General features: G+C 38.7%; 1 protein-coding gene across 5 annotated transcripts in view; it reads left to right on the top strand.

Annotated features, from left to right (window-relative positions):
• LOC144754853 (uncharacterized) overlaps positions 1–15933 on the top strand; it is a 979506-nt gene that overhangs the window by 554826 nt on the left and 408747 nt on the right. For all 5 annotated transcript variants that reach the window (XM_078643112.1, XM_078643111.1, XM_078643113.1 and 2 more), the window contains one exon: positions 15248–15319. In XM_078643112.1, the coding sequence (XP_078499238.1) occupies positions 15248–15319 (72 nt within the window). The remainder of the gene's footprint in view (positions 1–15247; positions 15320–15933) is intronic.

Here is a 15933-nt window from a genome sequence, read left to right on the forward strand (position 1 = left end):
TTGTGGACAATATTTTAGGTTCAGTAGAACATTTCTAAGTGGGTTTGGTTGGTTCATCCACCATGTTCTAATTATATTTTACCAAAGATTAGGAAATATGTGCCTTTGTCGAACACTACTTGCTAAGTCTGACAAAACAAGATACATTTTGATAAGACCATATTCAAATAGACTGAGCCCTCGACGAATATTTTTTTCAGAAAACTTTAAAACAGTTGTGTGAATTTTTAAAACACACAATGCCTCATTGTGTTTGTTCAGACGACAATAAAGCAGAAACATTGAAGAAGAAGGCCTGTAGGTGAGAGGGTTTTTGAGATCATCTCAAATTCTTTGTAATATTTACCAGCAGTTGATAGTTTTTCAGGCACAACCTGACACATATTTAGAAATTGTCTTTACACAGTGTTGATCAACCTTGGCAGGTAGGTGGGTGTGTGATATGAAGACGGTATGTATTCATACCGTATGTGCTAGTGAATGGTGTAAGTATGAATTGTGTGTTTCTGGTGGATTCTTGTACTTGACCAGTGTGGTGTCAATGGTTTACACATGAGTGGTGTGAATGAAATTTAAGAATGGTGTGAGTCAAATCTGAAGGAGTGTATGAATGGTCATCCTGTGGGTTATAGTCTGAATGTAGGTGTATAAATGATTGTTGTGTGAACGATGTGAATATGTGTCACTAGTGATTGTGAAACCTTTAAATAGTGTTTACATTAAGGTCATGTGTGCGAATAGTGTTTTTTGTTTAATAGTTAGTGTGCATTTCAGTCTCCTATCTCTTTTACTTTCATCTAGTGGCATGTATCCATGAGTGTTTACGTGTGTCCAGTGGTGCACAACTCCATTGTAAAGTTTATGAAGGTGGTGGAAAAGAAAATGTCGAAACTTGACCCTTCATTGACTCTCCGATAACATTAAAATACAAGTGATATCTCGTTTTAATAATGACCGTCTAAAACATTGTCAATTTTGATTTTAATTGGAAAAATTGAAACAGAATATACACCATTTTAAATATGCAGATGTAATTTTATGCTTGTAGTGAGAAACGTTTTTGCGTGTAGACGTAATTTTAATGGCTGTATTGCAATGGTTTTAATTAACTATGCAAATAAAAATTACTTACTTACCATTCACAAATATTATATTGGTGCCCTAGTACTCTAGGAATATTATTTATTTATTTATGTATATATATGTATGTGGCATTAGCTGTACCTCTTATGCTAGTGGTCAGCAGAAGTGCGAGGTTTCTCTCATGTAGTGCTCAGTTAGTGCTATGGTTCTTTGACTCTAGCAGTAAGTGCATTCTCCAGCAATACCTTGTCAGTGATTGCTTGTACACTAAGGCTTCTCTCATCTGCACCCTGCTAGTGTACCGGGAAAACGGCTTTCCTGAATTTGACGGGACTTCTCCATTCTTTGAAGAATTACTGATGCCTTTAGTCATTGTAAATACCCTTCACAGGCATAGGACAGCAGTTTTCTACCCCCTCTTTCCCCACCTGAAAGATAACCATAGAGAGTTAAAGTCATGTGCGCTGGAAGATACACTGGTAACAGAAGCCAAGGAATTATGAGCTACAGTTATTTTAAGTATTTAAGTGACAGATGTCCTCCAGCAGAGTCAACTGCTTGCCTTGGAATTGGGCATAACACTCCTGTAGTGACTAATCAAGTCAGAGTCTGATGTGGGATTATTTCTTTGTTTCACTTCAACCGATATGAGAATTGCAATCCTCTTTTCCATAGGTCTAGGCTTTTTTTCAATAGTATTTTGTAATATATTATCAAACAGTATGTCCAACTCAACCTGTCCTATCTAAATTCAAAAATACTCTCGTCATTCACTGAAGATCGGTTTCTTTTTAACCCCCATAAGATAATTGTTAACATGCAACCATTTTAACTCGCAGTCATAGTGGTATCAGCCATAATATGTGCAACCCCTATTATATCCAAGAATACAACCACAAATGATAAGCATACCGCCTTACAGCCAACAGTGAAGTTTTGTTAACTGATTATTACTATTAAAAATGCCTCTAAAAACGAATCTATCATTTTTGCCCATGAAACATCCTTAAGGCTACAATTCATAGATTAATTACTAAAATCTATACATGGTACCAAGGTTCGATACAGGTATAAATTCACCATCACTTATTTCAAAATAGGGACAGATAGATGAGATAACTGTGCCGAAATGTTCTTATCGACCAAGAAGGCAGCATAATAACCAGCCGTATACTGTTCTATATTAATTTTCAGACCCATTCTACATACCCTACTAATACTGAATCATCACTCCCAATAAAATAAAAACATACTCCTAGCAAACCATCCCAGCCTATCATTAATCTGTTTGTACCCCAAAATGTTCGCCAAAAGCTAAACGTTCCACAACATCCTTTACGTCTTGCATCCAGAAAGCACATTTCACTTTTAATATGACAGCCAGATACGTGCTGCCACTGGTGGCATACTCACAGACTCCCTTGGCCCCTGTTAAATAGAAAGATGTAATCCCAGACAAAAAAAGCAAATTTGAGCCAACCCCCAAAAAATTAAAAGCATCTAAAGACAGAGGTCGAGTTTGCCCCCCTCAATATTCTACAACACTGGTCGGTATATGTTAACACTGTCACCACGGATTTAACTGTACAATATATGCAAAATGCCCACATCCTGGCATTTACGGAGATTACACCTCACACACAACCATTCCTCCTTACACCCCCAAAAATAGACTGTCTCTATGTCTCTGTTTGACACACATAAGACAATCACCACATCTCATTGTCAAAAACAATACACATGTTACCCACCTAGACATCTCCTGGAACACCTCAAGATTGCACCTTCCAAAACAGAAGAACTCCGAATTTCTAGCCCTGGTAAATCTGCCATGAACATTGCCTTTCGTAATAGTTCACAACTAAAGAGTTGTCCAAGAGACATTAATCTGGGAGACTGACTTGTGGCTGTTCATATAATCCCATTGCAAGAAACCTTAAACAATATTTTAAAAACCGATGCTTTAAGGACGCTTCCCGAAAGTTGGTGGGCACTGGCAGTAGCTAAGCAATATATTTAAATATACGTTCTCATCTAATGTTAATAATGTCTTCTGGATATGTAACCTCACTTATTTTGCCAGTTAATTTATGTATTTTTTGTACACATCTCTGAGCCTTTCCATCTCGCCTGTGCTGTCCTTTATGCCCCACAGGTTCACATATGCCTCTCTGATTTGTAAATATTATTTGGGGTTTTTCATTAATATTATATTCTTTATATGTTGCTGATGTTTTGTATACTATTTTTTGTGTTTCTATTATAATACTGGCCACCAATGGTGCATGGGCATGCGCACATGCTTTAAAATCATTCATAAATACATTTGCAACAATAACCTCTTTGAGTTGTTCCTTATGGGTGAAGACATGCAATAAAGGGATCCTCTTGGCTGCGAAGGTATGATGTACTTGAATACCAGGGCTATGCCTGCCCCATACCCAAAGTGCAAGCACACATAGAGAACTTGCCATGCCTTTAATCTACGTATAGGCCAAAAGATCAGCTTACCTCAAACCACTGACGCGGGTCTTCCCAATACATTGATTCACATGAATATCTGTATGATAAATGCACAAGCTGTGATGGCGCATGTCTTTGATCTTTACTCCATTCTTGAACTGGGCCATACTGGTGTTGCATCACTCAAATGTGGTTTGAAGTGACATAAATTCCATCTTAGTGGATCAATATGTTATCCACACGCCCAGCAGTGACATTGAAATAGGAGGAGTTGGCCTCTCTATAAACGAAGGCTGAAGGTTTAATACAATTTGACTACCACCTTTTTACTCTTATGAAGCCTTAGCTTGCAAACTGAGCATTAGTAATTGAAAAGTGTAGATTTTCATGCATCTTTTAAAGCCTCCATCTGGAGATGTCCTTTTACAGGATAGCACAGCTACTGCACTCCCATTTTGAACATAACCAGTTTCTACATATAGATGCCTTTAATGTATGCACTGACTACGAGGTGTGAAGGTAGTCTATCCAGCAGCATTGCGATTTAGACAATGGGGCAAGTCAACTATCTAGGTGAAAGGTCATATGTTGGACTGGACCTTCTCATTAAAAAGATTACCTAATAGTTCCTTCCTTGGACAGACGGAGTTCTAATTACCGACTTTTTTAGTTAACACATGCCTAGGCATAAGACAAGACAGGGAGAATAGTGGTCGCTTGGATGTAACTTAAAGATTCTCTAGCCTGGGAAGGTACAACCTTTTTTGAAGATTTCCTGGTCCCTCACGTTCCACTCAAGAGATTACAGAGCTATATAATTACTATATTATTACACTCTGCTCACTCTGTTGAATGAATTAGTACCACCAAACCAATGTAGTTTTATGATAAAGCTACATGTTCCCAGGAACGGCAAACTGGAGACGTAAGGGCTTAAAAGCTGAACTCCACTACCCTCAAGCAGCATAAAATAGGCTCACAACAGGAAAAGATTGTTCCTAATTTTCATCAACTGCCCTAGAGAAGTTCTATTACACAAAGAATAAAAAGCTGTTGTATTGATATAATTTCACCTGCGGGCAACTGTTCTAAATAAAACTTTCATCTCCTTCAAGATTTTAGGTGCATTAAGTATGGTGCTCACAAGAGCACTCTCAAAACACTCTTGGCATACATCTTAATTTCCTTATGCAGAAAGCTTTTTTATATGAGCATGAAATTACATCCCATCATGAAGTTACACCTTAGATCGAGTTTTTCAGTTGCAACCATTTAATACATTCAGGCCCTGTCTCTCTGGTTTAATCTATTCTCAGATGTAATTATTTCATTCATGATTTTAGCTCAGTGCCTATTGTATCTGTAGAGTGTACAGCCATTACTGAGAGTATGACAGTTACAAACAGCCATTTAGATCCCTATCGTTCGTTTGTTATCAAGGAATACATTTAGTATCTTCCCCAGTCATTTGTCAATAATATACACAACTCACTTGCACAAAATGTAATACTGAATGTTTTAAGTAACATGGATAATCTGACTTTTGAAAAGTCCTCCCTGTATGTCTAATTCATCCGTTTTTGCTCTTCATTTTTTGCTGGAAATCTGGATTGTTTGGTGACTTTTCCTACTTTTCATCTTGAAGATCAGTTCCTGTTGCTGATATGCAATCTAGGTTTCACCCAGGAAAATTGACTAAATCAGATCTGGAGTAGGGAACAACTTCTGTGGCTTAAAGACAGAAGATCCACAGCCCTCTGGAACTTGCTAAATCTGTCCTCTGCACTTGACACCATCAGTCATGTGTTTGACATGAACATACTGTTCAAAGTATCTGGGGTGAGTGACAGTTCCATCTGTGGGTTTAAGGACAATTCCGTCAGCTGGTTTAAGAACTATTTGAGCTAACTGAGCCATACAGTTGCAATATGGTGGCTATCTTGAGCCACACTCCCTGTTAAGTTTTGGTATGCCTTAAGACCGCCCTTAGCCCTAATATGTGTCTGAACTCGGTGCAGGTTACAAAAAGGATTTGGAAGGAAGTGGAGGTGGTGCAGAGAGGGTCTGAGTCTCCATTGGAGTACTCTGTGTACTAAACTGCCTGCCTATCCACTGCAACCAACAGTACCAACCTCCTTAGTGTTCTAGCTATTCATGTCTCTCTGTGGCCAGCACACCCATGTTCCCTCCCTACTTCTGCCTTTGAAAGATTACACCCCGAAAATAAAGTGTGCCTTCTTCATAGATTTTATTTATTTATTTAAGTAGCTTATACAGCGCGCAGCTACCCCCGAAGGGGTGTCCCGGCGCTAAAAACAGGAACTCACGACTAAAGAGGGGAAGCAGGAGGAATGTAGGACTAGAATCATGTTCTAGAGAAGAGCCACGTTTTTAATTTACTGCGGAAAAGGGATTCTGATCATCTCATTAAGACTGATACAAAGTGATCATTGCTTGAAGGTCTGATCAATAGCCCCTCACTACAAATATTTGTTAGTGTCCGTGACATAAGCTACTGAGGACAGCTAACTTTATCAATAAAGAGACCTAAAAGACAGTTTATAAGATATTCATTCTTAAAGTCTCCTATATTTGCGTAAGATGCATAAACATGACAAATCCGTATTTTTCTTTTTTCTTTTAGGAATTGTGAGAGTATGAGATTGGAGAATGCAAGAAGTGAATGAGTGGAGGGTGTGTAAGATTGGAGGTCAACTGTGAGTAAATCTGGAGTGTCAGTACATAAGGTTCATGCTGTATGAGTACATGAGGTGGGAGTATGTTTGTGGTTGGGTAGATTCCGTTTAGAAAGAAGCTGTGTCGGAGAGCAAATGTGAAGTGTTTTGGTAGGGGATGAGGAATAGTTTGGCAATGATAAATCTTTGTTAGGGCAAGAAACAGACTGACGCTAGAGTGAGTGTATTGGTTGCTACAAAGTGGAATGGATTGAGAGTGGGTTAGCAGCAAGATGAAGTACGTGTTTATAAGAGTTGGTCAAGCAGGTGGTGCTGGTCAATGAGTTCAGCTTCGTGATTCAGCACACCAGAACGCACTAAATGCAATACAAGTGAATAGAAGCTTAATTTTGTTATATAGGAAACAATGTTACTATTGTTTGTGCAGTTATTTTATTATTTCCATGCATCGTAAATATTTGGTTTGGTCCTTTTGACCTAGGAGTAATTATCTCCTGGGCAAAACGTTATTTTGAAGAGTGCATGACAATCAATCACAACATAATCATGATACAAGAATATCATTGTCAAAGTATTGACTATAAAGATTCGCAACCAAACTATTAATTAGTAAATATATGAATTTAGTTGCAATTAACATTATTGTAATGCAAAATAAAATATAGATTTAGTTAATGTATAAAAAATCTATGTGTAAATCAAAAAACATAAAATATAACTTGGGGCCTTATTACGACCTTTGCGTATGGGATACTCCATCGTAAATGTGACAGATATCATTCCGCCGTATTACAAGTTCCATTATATCCTATGGAAGTTGCGTACAGGATATCCGTCACATTTACGATGGAGTATCCCATCCGCCAAGATCATAATCATGCCCTTTACCTCAAAATGCATATACCTGTATTGGGATGTATGATGATGGAACCACACATGCCATTATCACGCGTGCCTTTACAACACGTCTATTACCACGCATATGCCTTTACCACACAATTTTTTACCATGCATGTGCCCGTACCACACATGCCTTTACAATGAAAATGTAAGTATTTCACAAGTATAAAGCAAGAAAAGGCACACTGGCAGTGTGGGCTCAAAACACGGGTGCACTGGTGTGTTATCAAAACAATTTTGTTGATGCACCTCAACGCTCAACTTTATGTGGTCCCACCGCCCCTGGGCCACGTCAATACAAAATCCAACCTTAGAAGAAAAGGCGTGTATAAAAGTTCATCTATAAATTTTTTTTTTCAATGATTCCAAGAATAGCAATTTTTGTTCAATAGCTCATTTAGATTCTCAATCAAAATAGTCACTTAGGAGTCTTGTATTTCTTTTTAAATCCAAATTTTATTCAACCAGTGCTTTTCATCAGAAGCAGTCAACTCAGCCCAGCCAACACGTTTCGTCCCATGCGGACATCATCAGGGCTGAAGATCACGATTAAGTCAGAAGACTCTATTCTTTCTTCAGTTGTGTTTGACTGGGTGAATCACAATTTATATCAAAGAATGGCTTCCTGTTCCCATTATTCTCATGCTGTAAATGCAGTCCACGCAACTCATCTGTAATGACCTCCTCACTGTTGCTCATCTAGTATCCATTTGGTCGATGCATGTATGTATGTTGCTAATGAGAATGACCCTACACTTGTTCTGCAGCTTCTGGTAGAGCTAGCCATCTGGGAAAATCTCATAATTATATGTTGTGACTATAATGTGACCATGTTCCCCAACTTATATTGCTCAAGTAGCAATTGTGCATCTAGGAAGATAGCTACACATGCCGCCTTGCATCATCTGGTAAATACATATGAGTTAGTCGACAGCTGGCGACACACACACTTGCAACACTACTAGGATACACGTATTACTTGTCTCTGGGGCTGGTTAATCAGAGACTTTTGGGTGCCAAAACTAAGATTCAGATGATGGTGTGGGGGAAAGTAGCCAAAGTATCTTATGATTCTAGGTTAAATACCTGCGAAAATAGTGAGGAAATGAGGTGCATGGTAGCTCTACAAATTAGGGAAAGGGTCAATAACAACGCTATTGATTCCAAATGGGATGTAAATGATACCAACCAGCGGGCCCCAATAAGGTATTGAGGGTATTACAAGCGTACCATAAAACAGCAGCCCTGGACGATATCAGATATCAATATGTTTCTCCCACAGAAACCAGGCTAGTTTCTGATAATGGTTGGGCAATTCTGGACTCAACTATTACGGGGGCAGAGAATTCGGGAGCTGGTAAACAACTCCTGGCTGGGAAAGCCACTGGTCCAGACGCAGAACCCTCAGTTTTATTAAAAAAAATTAAAGGTTCCTTAATTTTTGGTTGTCACTGGTCTAGTACATTGAGGGAACTGGGGATGTCCCAAGGTGTTGGGTTGCAACCTTTACAACCATTTTTTGTACAAAGGGAAAAGATCCACTGAACTGCTCCTTATACTGGCCAATATCATCGATAAACTGTGATGCTACAATCTACGCCAAAACTCTGGCGAATCGTATTGCCCCCAGAATTGCAAGTTGAATGGACAGTATGCAGCATGGGTTTGTCCCATAACTGAGACACTACAGCTCCCACTACTCTTGTGGTTGCTATCTTTGATGTGGTAGAGGCATTAGGTGTGTCTGCCGGTATGATCTTGCTTGAAGCAGAAAAAGCGGTGTTCGCTTCCTAGTTTAAAGTACTATTCTAGTCTGCTGTCTCGGAGTGCATGTCTCAAGTAATGCTATATCAGGAGTGCTGGTACTTGAATTGTTTGTATTTTGATGTTGGCCCAAGGGTACAGTTTCATGACCCTACTTACTGTAAGCGTACTTGGTTTAAGACCCTCCAGGTGTTTTAGCAGGTGTGATAAAGCTTAAGGGCTAAATTGTCAATTGTCCCTCTCACTCGTTATATGTCTCTATGGTTTAACCTGGATTATCCTCCTTTTTCGAATGATTTGCCAGCGGTAGACTGGTTTAGGGCGCACATTCAATCGGTTGGCCAGCGCTTCACAGGGCATCAGGTCTTATTCTTTTCGGATTTAGTTTCATAATTCACAATTCTGAGCACGTTTTTTTAAAGTATATGTCGATTAGGAATATTTTTAACAAACAAGTTAAAGATTTAGGGCAGTTGAGTCATGTACAGTGTATTGAACTGTTGCACTGAACCCATGAAAGAGGACGGATTAGTCAATTTGATAAATTACTATATTAGGATCAATGCCCGGGGGTGAGAGTTTGATTTACTCAAACGCTCCGTCCATCATCTCCTTTGGTATCGCATCTTTTAGCCCAGCACTGACCCTGAAAAGTAATTTTAACCGTACTTACCAGTAACTTGAATTTCCTTCCATAGGATTCCATTGTCTGGTTTTCACCAGAAAAGTTTCTAAGTGTCGATTTTCACAAACAACAAATATTCCTTAAAAATCGCCTGTATGACTTAAACTTATTCTTTCAGCTGTTTACATGAGATACAGCAGTGCTGGATCCAGGATCCAACACTGAGTAAGAAAAATTAACGATAACACTACTTGCCTGCTAAATGAATTTCCTCCCATAGGATAACATTGGTGGTTCTATGTGAAAAAGATTCTAAGTGTCAACTTTTAAAATAAAATAGTATTCCCCAAAAATCACTACTGTAACCAAAACGCTTTTACTTAACTGTTTACAGGACATGTCCCAGGACTGAATCTAGGATCCAGTCCTGAGGTTGGAAAAGTAATCTACAAAGTTACTAATTGCATTTAACTAGAAATTCCCATTGAGCTCAAGGTTGCATTGTGTTTGAATTTGTGTTGCCTATTGCAACAACTGTAACTATTGCATTCTAAAAGTCTATTGTCTATTTGAAAAGTATTGAACTAAAGTAACTCATTCTGAGAAAGTATATTTTGATACCTTGTTGGTTCTAAAATAAAACAACTATTTATTTTGATACAAAAGAATGGGCCTAGAGTTCAGTTCTTGAGTGTCTGAGACCATTTGCTGACTGAGTGTGTACAAAAAATATTTACACTGTCCTCTGATACTACCTTACTGCTCGACCAAGCTACCACTTTAGAGAGTAAGGTTATATCTAACTTTAGCCTCTGCCAAACCTCTGGGGACTGTGGACTCTGTATACACTGTACCTTACTTTGTTCCAGTTTATACAGAGACACTTTCTTACAGCTTCCAAATGGACTCGTAAATTATCACTACAAGTGAAAAGAGACCTAAAAAAAGAGATTCGCGTAGCAAAGCGCACATATGAAGAACAATTCTGGATGAAAATGCTTTACATTAGCCAGCAACGAAACTCAAATGAGTTCTGGGCTCAGATCAATCTCCTATTAAACGGAAAAAAACAGCATTATAATTCTGATATACCCGAAAATGCATGGAGAGCTCATAAAGTAGATACATTTAGCACCCAGATAGTCCCTGGCGCTCCCGTTAATAACGATGCATCGAAGGTGAGATAGTATGGCACCATTACCTCTAGGGACACTCCAGCCAAAGAGTCCCGGATGGCTGTGACACCGAGACTGACCTCCTAGGCCCCAAATTTCACGACCTGCACATCGAACCCGATAGATCATGGCAACCCCCAAGTCAAACAACCAGAAGGCAAACGCCAGCCAGGTCCACTGGAAACATCAGGGTCAGACCCACTAGTCCCCCATCTACAGATCAAACAAAAACAAGTATTAAACGCAATAAAAAAACAAAGGTCCGATGGGGCCCGAGACCAAACTGCTTGCGCAACGCCTTATTCAAAAAAGCTTTCCGGTCCAATTATTTATCATCGCTGTTTGCTCACACTTTGGAGACTCACACCATCTCTGTTTCTTGACGAAGAAGCATCCTACACCCAATATTTAAATCAGGGGCCCGTTCAGATCCATCTAACTCTGGGTTAATAGCCCTCATCGATGTTGAGGCAAAAATTTACGCCACAAATTTGTTGAAAGATCTAAAGAACTGGATCAACAGCACTAAACTGATCCCCAATACACAAACTGGTTTCCGAGCCAGGATGGGCATCTTAACAAACATATCCGCTGTCACGCTCCTGGCCATCCAAGCTATTGCCAACTCAAAAGTTTTATATGCCTGTTTCATGGACCTTCAACAAGGTCCCCAGATCCGCCCTGTGGGCAAAATTGAAATTCTGGGGAGCCCCCACAAAACTATTGAATGCATAAATTAACCTCTACTCAAAAATATGGGTCTAAATAAAAATGGGTTGACGGTCGAACTATAACAAATAAAATCACTACCACCAATGGCTTAAAACATGGGTGCATTCTAGCCCCCTGTCTATTCAATATTTATACAGCCGACTTAGACAAAAACCTACATTTAACATTAGGGATCTCTCCAAAATTGGGGAAAGCACGAATATCAAGTCGCCAATATGCTGACGACATTGTGTTGTTATCCCAAATGCCCGCTGCCTCCAACGATTGATAAATCAACTAGCAGAATACACAGACGCAGCTCAACTAGATATAAACTTTGAAAAAACTAAGGTTATGTGTTTCTCTAGTCCACACAAAAAACTACCAAAATGTATCTGGACGATCAACAGTAACCGGCTGGATCAGGTGGGAACATACAAATATATGGGAGTAACATTAGATCGCCACCTTAACTATAAGCAATATCTTAAACTGCGGAAAGTAAAACAAAACAGCTACTATTTGCATTTAAAATCTTGTAAAAAAAAAAAGTAGTAACTGTTTGACGACTCACTTATTAAAGGTCGTGGCAGCAAAATTCTTGCCATCAATCACGTATGGATTGGAACTCTTAAACACAAAGACACAATAATTCTAAATACCGCCCAAATCAGTTTCTTCAAAAATCTACAATTTACAATTCCGCGCTACATTCCACAAGCCCGGATTAGATTGGAATTCGGGTTAAAAAAACAGACCCCTTCAAGACAAGGGAGCTCTTGCAAAATACTATTGGAGGCTAAGGGCAGCGGATGAAGAGTCTCTGGCACATTATTGCTGGCTGGAGGTTCAACGGCAATCCAGATTGAGTAACTCAGTTTATCCATTCCTGAAGCAATTGATTGAAGCTCTAAAGGTAGAGGAAGCATGGCACACAATACCATCCTATCCGGAGTACAAACGAATAGTCAATAAAACCATCGCGCAACAATCTCAGGAAAAAGACAGAGCCTCATTGACCTAAAAAAACAACACATGGATGATGTTGCCATCATGTAAAATGCCAAAGCTTCAACCATATCCGTCAGAACATTTTTCTAATTGCACAAAGTGGAAACTGATTTTATTGAGACTGGGAGTTTATCCATGGAAAGATCTTATCCCAAAATGGAAACGGAACTGGCCCTCAATGGATTGGTGCCTTTGCGGACAAGGAGATGAATCATTGCTCCACCTACTATGCATTTGTCCGGCACTATTATCCATACGGAAAGAATCCTACGGCCAACAATGAAAAAGAGAACAAATAAGGACTTGTAGATCCGCCCTAATAAAATGCTCAGAAGGCTCGACAGTACAACTGGAATGTAAAGCAATAAAGTTTCTGAGCTTACCTGCAAATTAACTAGAAAACAGTGACAGAGAACTCGAACCGGTTAGGCATGCAAGGTGATAAAGCGCAATTAATCACTCCACAGTCTACTTCTTTATAGCACGATGCACTTTACCTCAGAGAAATAACATGGAATCATCAATGGCATCAGCATCTTATCTCAGATCACTAAGCTGAACTTAAAAGATTTCATATAGGAAACATAAACACAAAGACATAATCTCTTAGAATCATATATTTCTTTTTAAAATGAACATCGTCACTATATTTGCAAATCGCCCTAGGGTCACTCTGAGAGACCACATATCCAGCCTGGCTGGGAACAGCCCAAGTATAACCTCTCAAGAAGTACGTTTTTTATAGGATAACTGGCAACCAACAAGACTGTAGGAATCACATGCACACTGTTTTAACTTGTTTTTTTATTATAAATTTTAATGAGAGTCCACCAACAAATCGGTACTTTTGCTAGTGAATTTTATGTGTGTTAGCGGTTGTGCTACTTTTTTATGATTTAAACTAAATCGAATAAAAGTAATTTTTCATTCATTCGAGTGGCTAGTGATGCTGTTATGGAATCAATCCAGTTGAGTTATTGGTTAGTGAATGTATCTAGGCTGAAAGTACATAATTTTAAGATTCTTCAAGACACATATTCCAGTTCGAAATTATTATTTAACAGGGTATGCCGGTCTAGCATCGGAATGATTTAGGTGTGGTATGGTGGGAGCAGACACTGTGCTTATTTTCTAATTGTGGAGTGTAATTGCAACAATATTGGCAGGGACTCTGTGAGGAAATCTCTAGAGTTACTCTAAGTCTCATTTACCCGTCCGCCCAGCTGATCATCTTTGTTACATCATATGAAGTACTCTTGAAGTTAAAAGTTATTGTTTCCTTTATGATTCTAATGGCTAGGACTCTGGTTGCTAGTTTTTGGCTCGACCCGAATCCTCCACTAGGTATTACCTAGTTTAAGCAGTTCTTGGATATTTACAGTTTAGAGCTGTCCCTTGTCGCAAGGAATCCTGCAAGGTAACATTGAGGACAAATGTGGGCTGGGCTGGATTTAGATGCTGCGGTCAGTACGGTTGGGGTTATAGATTATCCTTAAATTGACACTTTTATGATCTTTCCTCAATCATTGAGATCACTCTCCTCTCTCCTGTCAAATTGTTAGTTTGACATTGCCGTTGGGGTTTGTGTAATATATGGTGTTACCACTCTGTTGCATCAATGCTGTCAATGTGTGGCTAAATCACATATTAAATAGTTACCATTAATTAATAAATACTTTAAAATTAACACTTCTCAACCAAACCCCAATATGCCCAAATAAAAAGTTAACAAAACATTTAAAAAATCATAAACAGTGTTCTCATTAAAAATTAATTACCCGTACAAATAATAATTTTCAATAAAAATGTGCATAATTAGTCCACTCATAAAAAAATGTATTTATATATTTTATTTAAAAACTACTCGCACAATCCACAAATAAGCCTTTCAAGCCAAATTGAAAATGTAATACATACTTACTAATAAATGTTAAACATGTACGCAAATAAATAACAATAAAAAGTTACATATTTTAATATTAATCAACAAACAAACTAATACATAATAAAAATAAACCGTTCCCACTTAATAAACCCCCAAAAAGTATATCTTACTTTAATAGTTTTTTTTAATTCATTGAGAATGTTTCAGAGCAACATAATTGACAAAATAAAAACATAATACGATAAAAACAACATGATAGAAAGATATTATAGATATTTTATTTTAAAATTGGACATTACTATAAAAAAATGAAAGCAAATATACTTACAATTGATATCTTTAGTCACAACATTTTAACGACGATATTCGGAGCAGATGGCATTTTTAGATCAAAATTTAAGTGGAATATCTTTTTCTCAAGTGTAGTAGATGCTCATGAAAGTACCTGGGAGTTCACTTGTTCAGTTGTTGCCTCACCTTAAAATACTGACATCAAAGCCAAGACATTGAATTGCTCATTTGGGACATTAGGATTTTGTAACAGGTAATTGAGACAACATCGAGGTGGTCCCTCCTCCTTGACGAAAGGATGTATGTCACCTTGCCTTTAGGACAGACAGCTCTACTTTTGTTAAGCGGGATATGCTGTGAAATAGCTGGCCTTGTCAATTTCCTGTGCTTCTTCTGATGCTGAGTATAGACTTCTTTGTTGTTTCTCATTCTTCTTCAGTTCAGTATCAAGGTTTGAGCCTGAGTGCCAAGATTAATTCTTGTTCCTGGTTTGCCTCAATCTCACTCTTTAAAGTAGTATAACAGAAGAGATGTGTTTCAGCGTCGAATATAATGTTGCTGTCCTGTTATCATTCCTTGTGTCAGTCTCTCTCTTTTGTGTCAAGTGTTTTCTCACCTATTTATCGCATATGTTTATTTATAGCTTCTGGTTACTGGATTTCAGGAATCACTCATTGCTGTTGCGACTGGGTCTTCGATGGCACTTCTGTCACATGTGAGTATTTCTCATGTTTAATGATATCTAGCACCATACATGTATTCGATGACTGAAGCGTTGTTAGTTGGTGTCTCTGTGTGTGGGCAACACCAATACTGAGAAGGTCCCTGAGCTTTCTTGTCATTTGAGAATGTATGCTTATGTTTATGGGATTTGTAAAGTGCGTGACTACTCTTGGGCATCTCAGCATTCGGGGGATTCAGAGGTAAAGGCAGTCAAAACTCCGTCCAACGGGAAAAGCCATGTCTTAAGACTTTTTTTGAAGGAGGCTTCATTTTCAGTGAGTCGGAGCTCCGGGTCTAGGCCGTTCCAGAGCGTGTGTACCAGATGGGTGAAGAATCTTTCACCCCATCTGGCTCTTTTGATTGTAACCGCTTTCATCAGAAATTTTGAACTGATCTGAGATGCCGGTGGGGCGAATAGTGAGCAACCAGCTTTTGGATAAGGGCAGGGCCCCTCCCATACATGGCTCGATGGGCAAGACTTAAAGACTTAAATTTGATTCTGGCTTGCTTGGATCGGAAGCCAGTGCAATTCCCTCAATCCTGATTTGACTAGTTGACGTCAGGGTATGCTCAGAAGCAGTCGAGCAGTGGCATTCTGAACAATTT

Source organism: Lissotriton helveticus, chromosome 5_1 (genome assembly GCF_964261635.1).
Source record: "Lissotriton helveticus chromosome 5_1, aLisHel1.1, whole genome shotgun sequence".
In the NCBI taxonomy this organism is placed as follows: Eukaryota; Metazoa; Chordata; class Amphibia; order Caudata; family Salamandridae; genus Lissotriton; species Lissotriton helveticus.